Source organism: Colius striatus, chromosome 5 (genome assembly GCF_028858725.1).
Source record: "Colius striatus isolate bColStr4 chromosome 5, bColStr4.1.hap1, whole genome shotgun sequence".
In the NCBI taxonomy this organism is placed as follows: domain Eukaryota; kingdom Metazoa; phylum Chordata; class Aves; order Coliiformes; family Coliidae; genus Colius; species Colius striatus.
Genome location: NC_084763.1, coordinates 43,934,311 through 43,956,134, shown reverse-complemented (window position 1 = coordinate 43,956,134; position 21,824 = coordinate 43,934,311). Strand labels below are relative to the sequence as shown.

General features: G+C 38.5%; 1 protein-coding gene across 4 annotated transcripts in view; it reads left to right on the top strand.

Annotated features, from left to right (window-relative positions):
• The window catches only part of DIP2C (disco interacting protein 2 homolog C), a 322,942-nt gene that overhangs the window by 250,194 nt on the left and 50,924 nt on the right, over positions 1 to 21,824 (top strand). For all 4 annotated transcript variants that reach the window (XM_061996483.1, XM_061996482.1, XM_061996481.1 and 1 more), the window contains 10 exons: positions 537 to 673; positions 2,864 to 3,072; positions 3,882 to 3,996; positions 8,124 to 8,325; positions 9,747 to 9,856; positions 10,614 to 10,694; positions 14,270 to 14,393; positions 15,992 to 16,113; positions 18,995 to 19,106; positions 19,226 to 19,335. In XM_061996483.1, the coding sequence (XP_061852467.1) occupies positions 537 to 673; positions 2,864 to 3,072; positions 3,882 to 3,996; positions 8,124 to 8,325; positions 9,747 to 9,856; positions 10,614 to 10,694; positions 14,270 to 14,393; positions 15,992 to 16,113; positions 18,995 to 19,106; positions 19,226 to 19,335 (1,322 nt within the window). The remainder of the gene's footprint in view (positions 1 to 536; positions 674 to 2,863; positions 3,073 to 3,881; positions 3,997 to 8,123; positions 8,326 to 9,746; positions 9,857 to 10,613; positions 10,695 to 14,269; positions 14,394 to 15,991; positions 16,114 to 18,994; positions 19,107 to 19,225; positions 19,336 to 21,824) is intronic.

Genomic DNA, 21,824 nt, shown 5'->3' with positions numbered 1-21,824 from the left:
GTAAGACTGGTGAGAGGGAGTCTGAGCTCTGATAATTTCTCAGTGAAACAGCTGTACTGCTCTGCTGGAATATCTTAATCTTTCATACAATGTTTCTTACTGCTTCCTGAGAGGGGGATTTCCTAGTTGCCTGCCTCCCTGGCAGTATAATTATTACCAAGAATTCCATTAGGATATTTCATTTTACACTGACTGCAGCAAACCTGGTCTTCAGTATGCAAAACTGGGGAAACAATCACATTTTACAGCAATATTACACATCAACTGGAATTTTAGAGAGCAGGGCAAATCAGATTTTATTGTCAGTATAAAGGCTTGAGTTTACATAAAGATCTTTGTATTCTTTGTATCTTAGAATATAAGTGTCTTTTGGTAATGTTGAACATCTGAATATTTGAGAAATCAATCATTAGACATTAGTCTACATGTAATTAATTTGTTTATGTCAACTCCACAAGAGCATTTTCCCACAGCATTTTTTGTTATTCTGTAGTTCATTTTATAATATTTTTCAAAGTTCTTTGCTCTCCTTCTAGCTATAATGTGTTCAGTGAAGCCAGATGGAATTCCTCAGCTCTGTAAAACAGATGAAATAGGAGAACTTTGCGTATGTGCTATTGCAACGGGTACATCATATTATGGACTCTCGGGCATGACCAAAAATACTTTTGAGGTAAGCTGAGCAAAAAATGCTTCATAAAATCCTTCTTTTAAACTTTTTCTATTTCAAGATAATATTTGACATAAAATACTGATAGTAATAATATCAGAATAGCAGTAGTAATGCTTATGGCTTGGGACCTGTACTGTAGCCAGATAATCTGCACTAAGGCCCATTTCATTAAGTGCAGTAGGAGATCTTTATGTGGATTTAGTCTTGACTCTGAAGTTCTTTCACTGTAATTTTGAAAGAAGATACCAGGGACTGAAACAATCAGAAGGAAAGCAGGAAGAAAGACAAGTTCATCAGGTTATTACTGTACAAGTCTGTGAGCTAACCGCATGTGGAATTCAGTTGTAGCAAACAGTAGGAAGGCTGCTGGCTATCTTTAAATGCAGTTTTCAACATTTCCAGAACACAGCCAGCATTAAATGCTTGCATTTATATGGAATGCTGACAGATATAGTCTTCAACAGGTATTTGAACAGCACAGAAAACTTTTCCTAATTAGTCTCCCCCTGGTTTTGTTTGAGTTGCCTTAGGTGAAAGCCTTTTTGCTTTATGGAATCTGTATTGGAATTCTGTATTGATAGCTTTGTTGTACCTGCTCACTTGTTATCATTAACTTTTGCTGAAACCAGTATGAAAAGCTGAAAAAATGAGAAATACTGAAAAAAAATGAGCTGACATTTTTATTAAGTTCTGGTCTTTTTCTCTTCTAATATTTAAGAAAAATGTTAAGAAAAGTACACTTACATTTCCCATAACCAATGCTCTGATATTACCATTTTTAATAGGTCAAACATGACTAATGTCTCCTGCAAAATGCAGATCTAAATGTTATAAACACTATACATTAAACAGTTAATCAAGACTAGTGTCTGTGATTCTGCATCCTGCTATTGAAGCCAGGAATCCTGCTGTGCAATTGTGATCAGAATTCTGTTGACAGCTGATTACTGTGCTACAAGAATTGGCAATAACCAGTGTGAATGATCATCCCAGATTTGAAATATTTCAGGGCAGAAAGATATGTTCATTGTGTACTACTGGCTGTAACTGTAAAATCATTTGTAATTCATAACTGGGTCTCAGTTTAACAGCATATTTAAACTGATTTAGACTTAGTCCTAATAGTAAGGAAATAAATTGCTATTGAGTGAGCAAAACCACTCATTTTTCAAGTTAAGCATGTTCTTAGGAGCCATTTCCAAGTGGGTCTCTTTTATGCTTTACTGTACAGTTTATGTTGTAGGTATTTGGGAGTCAAAAGAGTTTTGTGTTCCTGAGATGAGTTGCGGCTGAGGATGTCTAAGCATTAAATCTGTTCAATAAGAGTCACCCATGGGCATCTGGAACAGAATTTGACCTTTCTGTTTAGATGAGCCCTGAAAGACACTGTATAGCCATGGTCTTCCATTTGCCATTGTCTTAACTTGCCTTTAGACTTATTTCTGTTTAAAGGGGTGAAGGCAAGAAAGTGTGATTGTATCAGAATGCAGCTCAAAGTAGTTCATGTGCCAGAAGGATAACGCTGTGCTAGTTAGGATAGAAAAAGCAGTAGAGATCTACCCTGTGGAAGTCACGTCTGTGTCTGGTGTTCCAACATTTACAGAGGCTCAATATAGGGCTGTATTTTCCCTTTAAGACATGCTACAGAAGGCACTATCACTGGTATTGCAAGGACTTAATTGACCTTAGATAAAAATGTGGTCAGCTGCAAGAGTCATTAATGTACAGTACCTTAAAATAGCTTCACTTCTAGCCTGCTTATTTCTATGTGCTGTACTAGAAATATACACTGAAAAGAACCTCTACTGTAATGCTTATGATTTAATCTCTCAGTAAGCTGTATATAGCACCTCAGGTTAGCTGCAGTCCACACAGTGGGGTTTTTATTCAATAAAGAATGTCAATTTATCTATTTTTGTGAGATCATAAATGATTTATAGAGCCATGGTTAGGGAAAATGTGTATGGTAAACACAGTGAGATTGAACTTACTGCAAATCAGGACTGAAAATTCCACACATTTGTCTAGGAGTTTCCTGATGCTCCCTTTATGGTCAGTGAAGAGTAAAGAACATCACCAGTGACCTATTTACTTCTTTCCAGCAGAGGCACATGAGAGAGCATGCCTGAACTGTTTTGCAGTGTGATCTCCGTGTATAGGATTGAACACCTGTGTTTCTCTGCCTTACAGGTGTTTCCTATGACCAGTTCTGGTGGACCTATCACTGAATATCCTTTTATAAGGACTGGACTACTAGGCTTTATAGGACCAGGTGGACTTGTCTTTGTTATCGGCAAAATGGATGGTTTGATGGTTGTCAGTGGAAGAAGACATAATGCTGATGACATTGTAGCAACAGCACTGGCTGTGGAACCAATGAAATTTGTCTACAGGGGAAGGTTTGATCCTTTCTTTTCTTATGTAGAAATCCTTATTTTGCTTAGACTGAGGTGGAAGTGACCCAAAATGCTTTCAGAAGGCAGCGCCTCATCTGCACTGTGGTTTCCCTCTATTGCTGCTCGTAGTGCTAGAATGAGGAGATGGCAAAGGGAAACCTAAGACAGTGTTGAGGAAGATTTTAGATATCAAGGTCTGAAACTGATTATTAAAATTTCCAGTTGAACAGATGGTTAATTCAGAAGGTGTTGACTCATCAGGATCCTTTCTGTCCAAGTTGAGCATTTCCAGTACGATTAACACTGAAGTTCTTGAACATGACAGCGGACTCTTGTGTGACCTTCCTAATGTACTTAAATTTAGCAGGGGACATCTAAAATTTCTGAAGAGCCTAATGCAGTAACATGCACTCATACTTGATCACATGGCAGACCTTTCCCAAAATGATGCCACAATTACTTTCTTCGAAGATGGGGCCAAAAAAGTGCTTGTGTTGGCTGCATGTGACAGCTTAACAACACCTTGGTGTGACCCAAATTTCGTGCTTTTCTTGTCCCAAAAAGTTCACTTCTCCAACCCTGCTGTGACGCTGTATGTGTATTTACATGATTCTAGAACAAAGCCCTCTATTTCTCCCCCAGAAGTTATCAGAACTGTTCTTCTGGGTTTTTCTCCATACACAAGATATTAATTGATACACAGATTGTCCGCGTAATAAATTAAAACATCATAGTTATGAAAGAGTCATTTAAAAGACCCATTTTTCCATCAGTCCTTGCACTAAATACTCTTCTCTCCTTCTTTCCTATAGAATAGCAGTGTTTTCAGTAAGTGTGCTGCACGATGAAAGGATAGTTATTGTTGCCGAGCAAAGGCCAGATTCCACAGAGGAAGACAGTTTTCAATGGATGAGTAGAGTTCTCCAGGTAATGCTCTTTATGTATGTTTAGAAGCTATTTTTTTCCAGCTTTGTATTATTTTTATTGATCTCTCAGGCTCCCAAAGTAACTGACATTTGTCTTTGAGTAATCGTATGTTCACCTTCAGTTGCACTTGTACCTAATGAGTGCAAAATTAGATTCTTCTGAGTGACATTTTCTCTCTGGGCCGCACATACGTAGAGAAGCATCCATCTCCTTATCAAAGTACTGTAAGAAAACAGGAACTGAAGTAAGTATTAGCAAGGAGAGGGTAGCATGTGGTTTCTAAGGACATAGGAATTCATTACTTCAGAAGAGTAATGAATGAATGTCTCATGTGCTCTTACTGATGAAAGCTACCAAAGTCTCTTACTAAACAGTTACTGACACTGATATGGAGTTGACCTCATCAAAAGTAGATGTCCATATCTGAGCTATATCTCCAAATATCTTTTTCTCAGTGGGAGAGAATCTTGTGTTTCTAATGCACCGTGTTGATAGCAAAAATAAACTGAATGAAACACAACCTACTCCACTGTGCGAAGGGGAGTGATTAGCTCAGATCCAGATAGCTCTCTACAGTGAGGTTATCTGCACAGAGGACAGCAATTGCAAGGAGTTGCATTCCACCACCTTGCTGGTGGTGTTTAGCAGTTTGACCAGAAGCTACTGAAGACTAAAAAATTCTTCTCCTTACATATAGCAGTCCAAGTTAAGGCAATACCATTGCCATACTCAAAAGTTTTTTTTCAACTCTAGTGTCTACACAGGAAAAAATTAGATACTTTAGATAGCAGCCACCTCTTCCTTTCCATGGTTAAGCCAATTCTCACTCAACAGCAATACATGTGATGAAGATGTAGTCAGACTGTCTGTCCGTTGCTATCTTGTGAAATGGTGTCAGCTCTGTCTACAGCTGGTTACCTGTTGCTTCCATTTCCCTTTCCTACCTTTCTTTCTGTCCTTTCTCAAGTTTTTTTCTGAGGTAAAAATACTGCAAACATCTTTTTTGCATTACCCAAGAGCCAAAGGAAAAGATCTCACACAATTCAGAGAAGTTTTTATTCATTATTGCTTTGTACTAGATAAGAAAAGGAATGTCTACTGTATCCTCGAACAAACTGAACAAATAAGCTTTCATCCATCTCAAGCTTATCTGCTCTCTTGATTCAAAAAATAGCTACATTTCATACAGCCAGAGGCATCTCATATTCACAGTAGATCTAAATTATTACCTAGAAAAGCCAGAACCTCTAGCTTGTCCATCATACAGCCTTTGAAGCACCTAGTAGCACCCGAGGCAACTAATGTAGAAGGAGAGGCTTTTGGATTGCTCATACTTTAAGAAAAGTTTGAAACTCTGGACTTCAACTTCTCCTGTTTTGTCAGCTGAGCATTTTTGTGGCTTTCACAGGAATCATGTCTTATACCATCATAGCCAGTAGAATTCAATACTGAACACTAGGAATCCTGCGTCAAGTTGCTCCCACCGAAAGTCAGTCCTGTTCTGAATATGATCAAGTCACAGCAGTGTCTTAGAATGGTAGGCTTTATATCAAAGTATACATACATGTGGCTGCTTTCATCACCCATGTGTGCAGTCTGCAACTCTGGCACATGTCACAGTATGAACAAGAAGTTTCTGATTCCACTTCAGCTGAGAGTGGAGATGGAGGACAGAAGCCACGACATGTGTGATGCTTTGTGCCTCCTTCCCAATCAGAGTTTTAATGTCAGGAAGTGTTAACCAGTTGTATCTAAATCATCTGCTACTGATGAGCACTTGTGATGTTACTCTCAATGACATCCGTGAAAACAAACTACCAAATTTCTACTCATTTCTACAAACTACAAGCTACTTATTTCTGATAGTCCTTGTGAGACTTCTCTGACACCCTGTGTGCACTGCCCTGTGCCAGCCCTGCCCTGCTCTGCCTGCTTGTACAGTGCTTGCTGTGGCTCTGCATCTCTTCCCTAGAGTTGATTTGTGTCAGTATGTGGAACTTCTTTCCAGTGGGTTGCACCTATTCTGACTCTCCCTGACCCTTCCTGCGCCTCAGCAGAGGGCTGTAAGATGGTAGAGCTGCTACACATACAGGACTATGTTGGACTGTGGGTTTTATCAGAGTCATGGTGAGGACAGAGTGGTCAGTCTGGGTATATAGTTTCTTCAGAGTAGTGGAAGAGAAGGGTATTTTAATGACAGATGAGAGAGTGAAGATCCCAGGTCACCCAACAGTTCAGTCAGACAGATCCTAGACACTCATTGAACTCCAAGGCTGCTGCAAGCTCCTCTGACCCTTTCAGGCAGGTTTGTGGTTCCTGTACCTGGTGGATTTGATGTTAGCTTTAACAGTGCCAGATAAAGCTAGGAGATCTACTGCAGAACCAGACAGTGTCTGCCCAGATAATTTTGTGAGTGTGAGGTGTTTTCTTAGCTTGAACAACATAGCAATCTGGACTCTCTGCAAGTTCTGGTATCTAATTCATTTTCTCAATGAAACAGAGGAATAAAGATTTCAGATACTCTTGTTTACTTCTAGATGGACAGAATAATTTCAAAAACCAAACCGTATCATCCAGAGGCATAAATGCCAGCAATACTAAAATCAACTGATACTCTTCTCTCTCCAAGTTTTAAGGCTCAGTTCATCAGTGCTCATCCTTGTGAAGCAAAGGATACTGTTTCAGGAATGTGCCAAACTCCAAAATCTGAAAGGTGACAATTTTGATTGACCCCTGACATTTTATCAGGCATTGTGCTGCAGAGATAGCTATCAAAGGACACAGTTTGGAAGTCACTAGGGAGTCACTATATATGACACCCTTGGTCCCACTCCAGATGGGTACTACTTTCCACCCACCAGCTCTAGGAGCCACGCTAGTTTACTTTGAGTAAGGGGTTACTTGCTGTGTAACAGTTTTCTTCGAGCTGGTGTCAGGTGAGGATCCCATGATCACTGCTTTTCACAGTCTTCAAAGAACATTATGATTAGGAGACTATGATGGTTTCTGCAGAAACAGGAGACATACTGTGTTGGCTGTCATATATATATCACTATTGCTGATCATTCAGGTAAGGTGTCTGTAGACCAGCAGCAAAGTCTTCTGATCCTACTGTGAAGTCTGCCACTACTATAACTGCAATTTTGTATAACAAGTAACTGCTTTATTGTGAAATTTTGCAATCAAATCAATAAAAAATGAAGCAAACAGAAGACAAAAGCAAAGCATTACTGAGAGTCTCTGTGGAAGTAATCAGTAATTTATTGGTCTACACTTAAGTAAGTAACTATAAATGATTATTTGATTCTTAGAATATAGATTGTATCTTTAAGGCAACAAACGTTTGCAATCACTTTTCTCACAGTTAAAATTAAAATGCAAGTTAAGTAAATTATCTTTCTGAGTATTTAACTGTACTTTAGAGATGCTGTCTGTAATTTGTTTCTCAGTCTGTGTGAATGTCTGAAGCTGTTTTTCTAACGCATTTGCTGCCTTTTTTTTAACCAATGTAAGAAAAATAACTAGTTAAAATGCATATGGAATTAAAATCTAATGCATGAGTAACATGTACATGAATCTTAATACAGGAATACACGAGTATTTATGTTTAACTTTATAAATTACACAAATACGCAGGTTATAGCTTTCTTAAAAGTGATGCAGTTCACTTGCCAGAAAATAAACATAGTTACTGTGAGATTCAAAGATGCTTATTTTTCAAATTTTCATTCAACAGAGATTTCATTTTGCAAGTTAATAGTTTGGTAGTACATAGGTTAAAAGAAGTTTCATAGGTCCAGCCCCTCTTAGTAATAAACCTCCAGGATACATGCTACTAATGTGTGCTTAAGAGGGATGTCTAGGTAGCATTTCTTAAGAGATTTCTGTGTTTCACCAGGATTTTGTTTTCTTTTTTTATCACTGGAATGAGTGTAATAATGTCAATGTTACATTTGCTTCCACCTGTTCCCACTGAAAAGAGACTCCTCATCACTGACATTGCTGAAGGATCTTTCCATTGCCAGTTTATTATTGGAATTTTGTCTGCAGTAATTCAGAACAATATATTCTTACTAGAATGGTAAAAGTTAGTCTTTCATTAAAATCAACTTCCTGCTTTTTTTTAGGCTATTGACAGTATTCATCAGGTGGGAGTCTACTGCTTAGCACTTGTACCAGCAAACACCCTTCCGAAGACACCATTGGGAGGCATCCACCTGTCAGAAACCAAACAGCTCTTCTTGGAAGGATCATTGCACCCTTGTAACGTGCTGATGTGTCCCCACACGTGTGTAACAAATTTGCCTAAACCAAGGCAAAAACAACCAGGTAAGATGAATGAAAAGTCAGATAACTCTTAATTCGGGTGAGAATCAGCTCTGTCAGCTGTTCTTGTTAAATATTTGAGGTCTGTTAAGGACATCATTGATTTTGGCAGAGCCTAGAAGTACCTTCACAAAGAGTGCCAGGAAAAAAAAAATCTCCAAAAACCTGAATTCGGTAAAGATGAAAATATCTTCATCTCCCTACAAGACACTGCTGAGACCACACCTGAAATTCTTTGTAATTTCCTAGTCAGTAATGTTTAAAGGGCATAGACTGATACCAAAACAGAGAAAATCTTGGCTGATTTGAAAGCTGAGTTTATAAAGAGGAAGAGGACTGAAGAGTAAATACTTGAAAACCACTCATGAATAAATGAAACCCAAGAATGAGAACTAAGGTTTTTACCTGGGTAGGGAGGATCTGGATTATTTTTGCAGCAGGTATATTTGAGGGAACACCCTAATTAATTTTAAAATGGTTCTTCAGAAGTTTTGCCACACTTTTTGAAATGGTACAGTAAGGCACTGACTGAAGAGACCGAAAAGCCTTTGGAGCCTGCTGTAGTCCAGTTGCTGGTTACTCATGCCCAATGAACTAGCAAATTTTTTACTTTGAACTCAATCACAGATTTCAGTACTCAGGTTAATTTCAAGGATATCTATAGCCTCAGACTTAAGACTTGAATTCAGCTGAGACAAAGCCTGGACATGGAAGTAAAGCCTGATGTGAATTGCTGTTGATCAGTAATCCATGCTGGAGAAGCAGAAAACAAATCTTAGCACAAGCTTGAATGGTATCTGTGAGACAGATATTTCTCCCCAGTGGCAGCCATAAAACATCAGTAAATCCACCTTGTGGACAAGTGTCAGCCTTAACATCTCCCTTTCTTCTAAAGTTTAGTTCCTTCTCTTCAGTCTCTACCTCATGCTAAACGGCCTGCATATATATTGTCATATGTGCCATCTGCCTTCCTAATCCCTGTCACTTCATGTCTATAGCATTGCAGTATTTCTAATACAGATGCAACTCAGCCCAGGGAACAAAGAAAGAAATAGGAACATTATCTCTGGAGCTGGATACATCTCATCTGGTTTTAGGCAATTAAATGTGGACATACCTAAGTTGGACACTGAATTGTCCAAAGATCCCTCCTATCAAGGCTGACAAAATGTGTTTGTGGTTATAGAGAGCTCATGCTAAATGGAATTCCCGGTTAGACATGATTAAAGGGGATGAATCCAGACATGTATCTCCCAGCTACATCTAGTCCATCAGCCAAAGTTTGTATCAACAGCAATGTGCTCACAGTGTGGTGTTGTGAATAACAATGAGAAAAAAATATCATGTAATGCAAAATAAACAAAAACTTTCACCCAGAAGGGAAGGATTTCTATTGCATGTAGCACGTTTCTGCTTTATTCTAGAAATTGGCCCTGCCTCTGTGATGGTGGGGAACTTGGTCTCTGGAAAAAGAATTGCACAGGCCAGTGGTAGAGATTTGGGGCAAATAGAAGATAATGACCAAGCCAGAAAGGTAAGCTAAACATTTCTGGTATGACTTATATTTAGCTAGTTATCATCAGGACACTTAGCAGTACATAGATTGTGATGATGGTGGTGTTATTGCTGATATTCATATTATGAAAATTATTGATTTTTTATATTCACATTGAAATGTTTCAGAACCCTCTCTACAGACAAATATGAATGAGGGACGATCACTGAATTTCAATTGTATGGATTTTGTTTCGTGAAGTTTACATGGGGCAGCAAGACAAAGTGATAATGAGGCTTCTACTAGAAATCACTCTCTATTTCATGTTTTTACTAGTTCAAGTGGAATCCAGCTAATTTTGTTTGCCTATGTGGTCCTGACTTTGGTTGCTGTTATTTTGGTTCTGTAAAATTAAGTTGAAATTAATCTCTTTTAGGGGTTTATGTGAGTTATTAAGTGCTAAACTGTATAAATAGTTACATATTTGTAGAAAGAAAAAGAGAGGATGCAAAAGAATGGTGCGTACATTCAGAGAGATCAGAAAGAACTGTTATATTGCTTTGCAAGTATGTGTAGTAATGTATCATAATCCCAGCAGTGGCTTCACTTTCAGAGAGGCCACTACTACCTTGCTATAATTATGTGTAGTGACAAGAGAATTAACTCATGCTTAGTGCTTTAGGATATCGATGTAAAATGTAGCATCTAAAGAAGAAAGACATAGCTAAACTATCAAAAATAGTTACCTGTTTAAAAAGTTATTTAGTGTCATGACTATCACTGTGCTTTGTTTTAGTTCCTCTTCCTCTCAGAAGTGTTGCAGTGGAGAGCTCAGACTACCCCTGACCATGTGCTTTACACTCTACTCAACTGCAGGGTAAGAGGCTTAGACCTTGACTCTGACAGGCTGCAGTGTGGAAAATGGCATACTGATATTTCAGCTGCACCTGCTTGTGCAGCTGTGGCTGAACACCACCTTTCCATTTCTTTTCCTATTAATACTCAGCTGTTACGTTTAATGTTCACTGAGGCAGAAAGGAAAAGAAAATAATCATTGCCAGTTGTCAAAGTATAGATTGCTTTTGTATCAGACAGCATGCCTGACACAATTCTCATTTCTTTTTCAGCCACATATATGTTGTGGGTGAGCTGACGCCACAAATCTGTTTCAGCACCAGTCGCCCCTATACCACCATCCTGATTTCCAATTTGAAAAACACAGGCTTGGCAAAATCAAAGTATTTTCCCTGAATGAAACAGTGATTGTTGGTTTTGAGACTGGACCATCTGGGAGAGGTGTGAGAATGGGGAAAGGAGGTTAAGAGAAGTGGTGTGTTCAGAATCCAACCAGCTCTGCAGAAGATCACTAGTAAATCTCTCTGCATAGGCTACATGAGATGACAGCCTGACACAGCAGTTCATTGCTTATCAAAAATGAATCAATGCATGCATGACATATGGTAAAGAACTTTGCTTTAGTAAGAGTGAGTGATTACAGATTTCCTAGATGATTGTAGATGGCAAACCAATAATTCCCAAGACCACTGTAGAGAACGAAAGTCTGATTTCAAATGATCCCACCACAGTACACCTAGACACAACTGTCAAAACTGGGAAACATGTAGTGTGAGTCTCCAGGAATGGAGTGGCCTGGAATAATGCTATTCCCCTGTGCTACCTGGAATAGCTGTTGTTGTCTCAGGCCATGTTATTCCTAAGCAGCTTGGGTGGATTCTTAAACCTCCAGTAATTTGTGAACCTCTGTGAAATGATCATTTACTGAATTTACAGTATATGCTTTCCCAGTCCATATTACAGTGCTTTTACCAACGTTCTGTTTGAGGTTACCAATAAGTCATGAAATGACCTTTTATAAATTCAGATTAATAGCCAATATTATATGAACATGCACAACTTGACAGGTAGTGAATAGCAATGTAGTAATGTATGGCAGAGCAGAAAACTTGAGAGGCAATGCTGTTCATAGATTCAACATTACACCATTAAAATAGTGCATTCCTCTGTCCTGTAAGTTAGGAGCAAAGATGCTGTGAGAAAGTGACCATACTTGTGACTATGTACTGTCTCATCTCCTCCATGCAGGATGTTGCTTTTGAGCTTTAAATTAAGCCAGACTTCCCAATGCTGACAGAAGGGTTCAAACAGTGTGAGGGAGGGACACGATGTGCAAAATAAGGATTAACAAATTAATGTATTGTTCTGTAGGAGTGAAAAATAGTTGAATTTTGAAGTTCGGTGTCTCCACTTCTCTTGATGTAGAGTATCTTATTATAGAACCATAGAATGGTAGGGGTTGGAAGGGACCTTTAGAGATCATCTAGTCCAGCTCCTCTACTTGTTTCAGAGATGCAATGCTTTGTGGAGACATTTAATGTTTGGGAAAGGGTGACAGATTTGGGGAGGTTTAGCCTAGGCAAATTTTATTACCCATCTTGAATTGTAGTTCTGGTTTGTCATTTTTCCCTTTTTGTCTTCCTTGTGCATTGTCTGTACATTTTGTTCTAAAATATCCAGGCATCTTGCAGTGGATGACTAATAGAAATCCACTGAGACTAGTGTTTTCCTGTAACCCAAGCTTTTTGAGAATTTGGAATATTTCTAAATTAGCACAGTGCATAGCTTTTAGTGTGTGTCATGAGGGATTGCAGTACCTTTGCATTGCAGCACAGCTTGTGTAAAAGACGCAAAGGGAATAGTTGCCTGGTGCTTGCCAATGATTCTTATCTGACACCAGGAATCTCCTTCCCTGCACTTGATATAAACATTGTCTTTCCCCTGGTTCGCACGCAGAAAGTGCCGGAAGTCTTACATGTAAACAAGTTTTGCACAAATGTACAGCATTTGCAACAATTGCCCTTTCTATGTCAGTGGGACCTGTGTTTCTGATGTACATGAGGATGTAAAGGGCCCTTCTTTCCCTGACTGTGCAAACAATTTCTGGAAGGAATGAAGAGTTTAAGCACACTCCTACTGACAGGTCTATAGTGACAAGGACACTCAGACCTCAGGTCACTTTGGTCATATTTAGGGCAGGACAAACAAGCCACATCTAGTCCAGCATCCATATAGTTTTATATATCTTTAGAGGAAGCTTTCCTACTGAAACAATCTCCTCATTCTTCAGAAGACTAATTACAGTTACATGAGGTACATTTCAGTAAGTGCTTGTTGAAGGTGGTGAAGAGGAACACTAAGTCCCAACTTTGTCCTTTTTATTTTCAGCTAGGTTGTCCTCTTTATTGACAGTTTATAATACAGTTTGTAAATGTGATACCTGTTAACATGCCACTAATTCCAGTGCTAGACCTTTATCAAACTGTTCTTTTGTCTCTGGAGCTTGTGGAGAATAAATACTGCAGTGGTATGTGAGATTGTGATGGTGTATAGAAACCCGCAATCCCGCCAAACACTTTTCCTTGCCTTGTTAAAGCAGAATGCAAGGAATGTTTCTTCAAAACAGTACAAAGTCTGGAATCCAGCCGGTGCACGAGCAAAGGTGCAGCCCTTCCCATACTGTCCCATTCCTGGATCTCAGCCCAGATCTGGCCACAGCAGCTCTAGGCACAGTCAGTCTGTCTTGCACATTCATTTTTAGACTCCTCTTCTGAGGTGTCAGCTATGGTAGTCAATTTCATGCTACAGATGCAGATATTTCTCTGTATGTGTGTGTTTGTGTGTGTGCATATACGTGCACACACACACATATATTTAGGAAATGCAAGAACTGTGATACTCATCCAATTTAACATACTGTATCTGTTTGATAATTTTGGGTTAGTGCTATTTAAAGTGCTTCAAAGCCCAAATTCTGTAGCATATTGTCACTTCCACTTTTTCTTCCCGCTGCCCCGAGTTACTCAAATTCAACAAATGCCTTTCTTCTCTGTTTCATTTGTATGCATGTGCTTAGCTTTTGTTCCAGACTAATTCTTTTCCCTGTCACAAAGTATTGTTTTCTCCTGTGTCTTTTGTCTCTTGTCTTTTTAAAGTATTTCTGCTGTGCCATTTGGCTTCAGTCCAGCATGCAGACAATGAAGTACAATTTTCAGGATTGCTCTCCACAGATTCCTCAGATTGCTGCAGAGACTATAAAGGCATTTTCCTGTCTGCAGCAGGAATGATGCCAGTGTAGCAAGGGAAGTACAGGTTACATGGGCAGGATATTGACATGCTACTGTACTCCAGCAGTTAGAGCAAAAACACTGTTGAGGGCCAAAGGTACGGAGAAAGGAACAGAGACTATTCTTCTACGTTCAGACATCTCTTTTTCCTTCCAGCTACAGTTTGTCACAAGGCTGAAGGTTTCTGTATTTAAGTTGATTGGATGACATATTGTGCCTGCAACTCATCCAGTAGTTTCTAAGGTGCAGAGGAAAATAGTTTCAGCACATTGCATGATCTTCTGTGACATTTCTCTTTCTTCCTGTGCAGGGAACAATAGCCAACTCACTAACATGTGTCCAGCTACATAAACGAGCTGAGAAGATAGCTGTCATGTTGATGGAAAGGGGACATTTACAAGATGGAGACCATGTGGCTTTGGTTTACCCACCAGGTAAAGAATTGTCATGTTCAGTGCCTTGGTAGTCCTGAAAGTTTATCAGGATCCTTTAGAATGGTGCTGCACTGGTGGTGTTAACAACCTCTAAACCATGTTAATTGTCAAAACATAAAATAATTGCTGTATGTCCGTTTCTTTGAACTTAGTCAAACATATTTAAGAAAATTTCTCTTTCCTCCTAGATATTATTTCTTTGGGTTCAGATTAAGATTAGCCTGTGGTTGTAAAACCCATCTCTTATAAGCAGTCAAATTTAATTACTGCTTTTCTTTTAATTTGCTGGAAGTACACTATTTTATGAGCACACAGTTCTGTTCAAACATTCCATTTGCCATGTGTTCTTAGATTCACGTGTTGGAAGTGCTGTGGTTCATGAGGGTAAAGCAGCAAAACGTAGGAAGTAGTCCGTGCTTTTTTAGAGTAGAAATATGTTGGTAAATAAATAGCAGGTGATTAAGAAATACCAAATTCCATTCACAACTTTCTCTCTAGCTCTTTAACCTAGAGAGCTCCCTGTAGATTGTCATGCTTTGACACAAGGGCTTATGAGCTTGTGTTAGCTGGTACCATGTTCGACATTTGCTTGAAATTATTTCCGATTGGATGCTTTTGTCTTCAGTATTTTATGTGCGTTGGTGAAATAAACAGTCTGATTTAAGGTCTGTGTTGAGATATTTGGTTTGTCAGGGCTGCAAGATACTGCTTAAATCTTTATAGTTTGTAGTGTCTCAGTAGTTAATATGAGAAAGCCTTTTCCACAGAAGTAGACTAGTATTTTAAACTCAAGTTTTTATTTCCTGTATTTCACTTCCCATGAATAAAGCATTTTAGTGAAGGAACAATAACCTACTGGTACTGCAGATCCTTTTCCACTTAAAGAATAAAACAGCTCCCGTTGCCGTCTTATTACAGCCTGTGTACAACACCAGGGAGCTATCAAACAACAGTATTCAAGAGATCTTTGTGCTGTTATCTGTTCAGCCTCCTGAGATAGCCTGAAGTGCGCTGTCCACAATCTGTGACCTGCAGTCAATATTTATATAGAACACCTAATTTTATGTTAGAAGCAAGATGTCAAAATCATTACTTCCTTTTTTAATGTAAAATTTCAGGTAACTAAGTCAAAGCTGCATATCTGAGGTTAAAAATGACAGAGAGAGATTTTAATGAAACCTCTAGATGTTTCTGCAGATGATAGGAACAGGCATGATCCTACCTCCTCTTTTTTCTGAGGCTTCCCTCTACTCTTGCAGACTAATTGGTCTATAAATGTAAATTTATTAAGATAATTAACCTGTAGAAGTCAGTGTTTTAAACAGGTCATAAAAGTGGACTTAATCTAAATGATGATATCTGGCTGTAGCTTTATGTGTCACCTTTGTTTTTTTGTGCTCCAGAAGAGCAATGCAATTGAAAGGAATCGGTGAAGCTGAAATACACGGACAAGGGTCTGAAAAAGAAGTCTGTTAAAGGGCTTAGTCGCTCATTTAACCTCCTGAGTTGAATTCCAAGTAATATTTCTGATAATATAGGTGTCTGTGATTAAATGATTTGATTTGCAGCAGAGGATTTTTGTTTTGTTCTCCCTGCAGGAATAGACCTGATTGCGGCGTTTTACGGATGCCTGTATGCAGGCTGTGTGCCAATAACAGTTCGACCCCCACATCCCCAGAACATAGCTACCACGTTACCTACAGTGAAGATGATTGTGGAGGTGAGCAGACACTTTGAAAGTGCACAAGGAGCAATGGGTTTGTGTAGCTTTCAGGAACAGTAACTTAAATGAGTGGTGGTGTAGGCTGAAGAGTTGCTCTCTTTCCAAAGATTCAAGATTCAGTGTATTGCAGGGTCAATGCTACTTTGATGGCACACAGCTTTCTGACTGTCACTACCACATTTTACTGCAGTTATGCCACTCCTTTCAGGAGAAGACTTAGAAGGGACCTTATCAACACTTATAAATACCTAAAGAGTGGGTGTTGAGAGAATGGGGTGACTCTTTTTTCTGTAATGCCCAATGACAGGACAAGGATTAGTATGCACAAGCTGAAACGCAGGAAGTTCCAGTTGAATGTGATGAGAAACTTCTTTCCTGTAAGGGTGAGAGAGCCCTGACATAGGCTGCCCAGAGAGGTTACAGAGTCTCCTTCTCTGGAGGTTTTCAAATCCACCTGGATAAGTCTCTGTGTGACTTGACCGAGGTGAACCTACTTTATCAGGGACTTGGGCTGGATGATCTCTAGAGGTCCCTTCCAACTCCAACCATTCTATGATTTTGTGTATTGTATATATCTAATCATTTTGCTGTTTGAAGCAATTTTGAGGTTCTGTTGTGAAGATGTTGGTTGCTATTTTGTTTCATCTGGAGATGCTCTTATTCAATGCTCTTTTTTTTGTATTTTGGCTTTATCTAATAATATTTAGTCTTGCACATAAGTGACTACAGTGTCCTTGTTAATGAGTGAAATAAAATGGTTGCAAAGAGACTTTTACATCTGGCAGTTTGTAATCTATTGAACGGAATTCCAACTCCCTGAAAAAACAAGTTGAAACAAATGTGATTTTATAATTCCTAATTAATGTTGATACTTTCAAGAAGTAAGTACTAGAGATAGTTATAATTTGTGGCTTTTCTTATGGCATCAAATGCCACACAGTATCAGTAGAGGTATGAGAAATGGTCGTTTTGCCTTTGGGGTTCTCATTATTTAGTATTTCAGCACTCACGGTTTTTAAACACCAATTGTCAAAATTATAGAAGTTATGTATAATGTGTTATTTTGTTTTTCCTTTGATGCTTAATAGCCAAAGTAAGTCTGTTTGGTTTTATGACAAAAAACTCAGGCAAGTCTAAGGTGCCTTGCAATCATCATCTCTTCAATATACTAACTTTAAATAAAATGTTGATATTTGTTAGCCGTACTTATGCCAGTTTGACTTTAAAGCCTGTCAGCTCTGTTTTACACAGATTTTTTTTTCATTTTGGAGAGGGCTGACCTTGTGGAAACTAAAATATTGAGGCTGTTCCTTCATTGCTAATGCAATCACATAAATTTCCCGTTGTGGTGGGGTCAAAGCCTGCACTGACATGCTATATGTCTACACAGCACCTTTTGAAGTCAGTAAGAATGACTTCTGAGCAAAACTTGGCCAACATAATTGTGCTTTGGTGATGAACTCGTAGTAGTAAAATATAACTGAATATCAGTGAGCTTCATCTCAAGCAGTTGCTAACATGTACCTAAAATATCTTCTACCTCCTTTCCACCATCCCTAGGTGTTTACCTCCGACTTGCTCTTCTACAGGCATAGACATTGTGTATTTTAATGAACCACCTAATCATCCAGATAATTTCTGAGAAGGCTACCAGTCACCAGCTCTTGAAATATCTTTTGGTTTATGGCTCTATTCTGTCCCAAATCAAGATTTTCATAGACTAAGATTAAGAATTACCTTGCTTTGCCATGGCAGTGGCATAATTGAATTGAGAGATACTGCACTGGCTTAATTTGCCTTGAGTTTTAGCTTGAAGCATTTGGATTGTCTGTACAGGGAAATCATGGGATTAGAGGAAGTAAGTAGAGCTTGAGTCAGTGCTTCTATGTTTCAAATTTCTTCATGTGGTCTATAACATTGACCTAAAGAATTGACCTCCATGAGATTACAGTCAACAGAAGCTGATCTCTTCTGTAAAGTGGTAACATTTAGTGTGCATATCGTTACTGATTTCCCTAGGTTGAACAGTGGAAATTCTCTGTGCAATGAAGTATCTCAAATTCCTTAAAGAAAAAGTACTTTTAGCAGTATTTGCACAGATTCCCAAAGCTCGGGGAAGAGTTTCAGTTTTTCCTCCATACTATCTCCAGTTATTAGCTGTTCATTTTATGCTCATCTGAATATTTCCTGAAGTATGTTAATTTTTATAATCAGTAAGAAATATTCTTATAGTCGCTACTTCTGTGTTTTTAAAAATAACCAATCTAAAAGGAGAATACCTTCAGCACATGTCACTTAAAATTCAGCACAGATTACATTAGCAGTAAATTCAGCATTTCATTTTTCAGTGCTACTTGCACAGTTTCCAGTCTAGAACTAATTTCGCTGATAGCAGAAATGTTTCCAGTGGTTTACCACTACCACAGGAATTGGAAATATATGGCTAACATAGAATAGACTTAAGATAGAAAAATAATTCTTATACATATCAGGCTAGGTTTTAGTTTATGTGAAAATACTGTTTATAAACCAGGATATGTTATAGGAAATGTTTCGGTTGCAGTCTTCTTTACTGGCATTCTGACTTGATAACTGATAGAACATGTTGGAAAATCACATTCTCGCTACTAAGGTGCTTTTAGTTTCATTACAACACTCTTCTCAAAGTACAATTTTCATGTAATTTGTAAAACTCACATGACACTGTCTGCCTAGTGAGCTGCATTTTTTTGTGCATCTTTCTACCTCCTGATTGGGAAACATAAGACTAATATACCTATGTCCTGCTCTGGCAGAAAATAAATCATAGTGTTGCTCATTTTCTTGGGAGAATTAATCAGTATCCCATTGGGTTATTGTTTATTTCTTAAATTCCTAGGTGAGCCGCTCTGCCTGCTTAATGACTACACAATTAATATGTAAATTGTTACGGTCGCGGGAGGCGGCAGCAGCAGTGGATGTCAGAACGTGGCCTCCGGTATTAGATACAGGTGAGTGCTATGGCTGGGGGACCTCTCCGTCATCTTTTATCATTGTATTTGTCAAGCACTATGAGGCCTCTCTGTCATGAGAGTAAGATACACGCATTTTCTTTCTCTCTTTTCACTAGACGATTTGCCAAAGAAGCGGCCTGCACAGATCTACAAACCTTCTAACCCCGAAACACTTGCTTACCTTGACTTCAGCGTCTCCACAACTGGCATGCTAGCAGGGGTAAAGGTAGGGACTTCCTGTTAAAGCTGACATGCCTGCTATCATATCTGGCTGGCAGGTGGTACTTTACTCCTGATTTATAACTCCTCTTGATTTTTGGTAATAGAAATTGAATTGCTTCCTCCCTTGCAGTCATTACTTGATTCCATTAACATCTGTGCTCACTATAGTACTGTCTGTGGCGAGTTTAACTTCTCTCCTCCTCCTCAGACTAAAAATTTTGTTCCAATAACCCTCCAGGTAGCCGAGTAACTTGTCTGCCCAAAACATTCTTCCACCGAGGCATCTATTATTTCATGTTATAAGGAAAATGAGATTCGCTCATCCTTTGTCTACTTGTTCCAGTACCCATTCATTGTTTCCTCCTTGTTGCAACTCAGCTGCTGGCCATTGGTTTTCAATATTTTCTTCTTCATGCAATTAACAGCTGAACTGCTGATGTGTCTAGTATATTCACCTGATACAATACTAGAGTAAGCAGCAAAAAATTCTGTGATGGTTTTGTTTGATTTGCTTAGGCATCTTAAGTTCTTCAAGTCTCTATCCTACCATTTTCTCCAACCCTCTAGCTGCAATTCATCAAAGCTGTTTTATCTAGGTGCTAACTTAGGTATTATTCCAGTGTTTCTTGCACCAACACACAGGCAGAGGTAAAATCGCTCTCTTTTTCTTACCTCTTACTTCCTTACTCTGATTGCATATCCAGGGAATATTTCTGAATTCCTCATATTCTTTGGCACCATACATCTATTTTCAGAAGCTGTCAGCATACTTTATAAACAAAGAAAACATAATTTTACAGGTTTTCAGATTGAGAATTTGAACCACAGAGTGGTAAAGTGACCAGTCTAGAGTCAACTGACAGTTAAATGGCTGAGCTGGCTGATAGTCACATATCATATAGTCCTGGAAGATTTATTTAATCTAACTTTAAATAGCTACAGTGCCTATAGATGTGAACTGGTCATGGACTCCTCAATAATCAGCCGAGGGAAGCAGAGAATTTTAAGGTGTAATTTATCTGACTTATCTGAAGCATCTGTTTTGGAATGGTGCGAATGTCCCATAAATCTTCATTTCTTCTAAAGAGAGCCTTAAATGATTGTTTCAGATGCAGTCATCCATATTAAATCAGGTCTGAATTTCACCTTATCAGAGTTGCAGAAATGACTACTATCTATGCAAAGTTGGTATTTGGAGGACTTCAAAGACAGCAAGTTGGAGAATCTTTTCTCAAGGTAGATAGAAGGAAATCCAGATAAATCTCTCAAGGAGGTCTTGATTAGCTTCTGATATCTGGATCACAAAGCCTCTAGATCACTGAACTCAGCAGGTTTATGAAAACAGTTACCATCTACTAGATCATCACTAGTGATAATTTAGTTATAAAAGCACCATAAGAGGACCCAAGGCCTGTGTTCATAACACAGTGGTGCCAAACTAAAAATAAATGGCTAAACAAGTTATATGGGTTCTGAAAAGTTGATAAATGTTTCATAATCACTTTGAAGGACTGCACCTAGTTTTGTGTAAAAAATTCACAGAAAACACCGGTTCTGGACCTACAGAGTTCAGTTTAATCCTGTGTGGAAAAGTGTTCTTGATTCAGCTAGAGCAGAATCAGTCTCTGCAAACTGCAGATGATCACTGTGTGGCCACCTGGTTTGAGCTGGTCCTTTTGCATCACTTGGAGTAAGTCCAGCCTCAGTTACCGCTCTCACTGGTAAAGAAGAAAAAGTCACGTCTATTCTCTTGTTTACTTTATTATCAAATAAATTTTACCTTCCAAGTGCTTGTTTCCCTCCACTGACTCTTAACAGTGTGTAAGGCAACTAGCTCAGTCTGTGACAGAGATCAAAGGTCAGATGAGTTAAATTCAAGCTGTCTTTCTAACACAGGTGTCTTGTTGTTAACAGAGAGGACAGAGATTAAAAGATGTTATTCTGTTCCCACTGTATTTAGAACTTGTAAGCCAGGATGGATGAGTGTGGGAAATATCCTTGTGCTGTATAAAAAAATCAGAATAATTTCCTTTTGATTAGGTTTCTTTGTTTCTACTTTCTATTTATTTTATGTCTGAGAGCTTTGTTACCAAGATATTAGGAGCCTATTTCTCAATTAGGGGATGGATAATAGGAAAACATTTTACAGAACCTTTACAAAGTTTATTGGGAGTGTTTATCGCTGAATAATTAGGTGCATAGTACTGTTTTGCATTGAGAATCCTCTTCAGTTTAAAAAGTGCACTGGCATTTTTCTTTATTATATTAAGAAATATGTGCTTAGGAATATATTACTGATTATCAACAAAATACTTCAAATGACATTCAGATCCTGCAGTAGTTCATTCCTTTGTTCTTCCAGAAGTTTAGCTTGTTGTGATTAGCTTGGCATACAGTTTGGAGCACATCTTTAAACCACTCTCAGCTTTCACTCCGAATCACTTCAGACTTATCATTCATTCATTCTGTCTGCTCTCCCCTTGCATGATTATT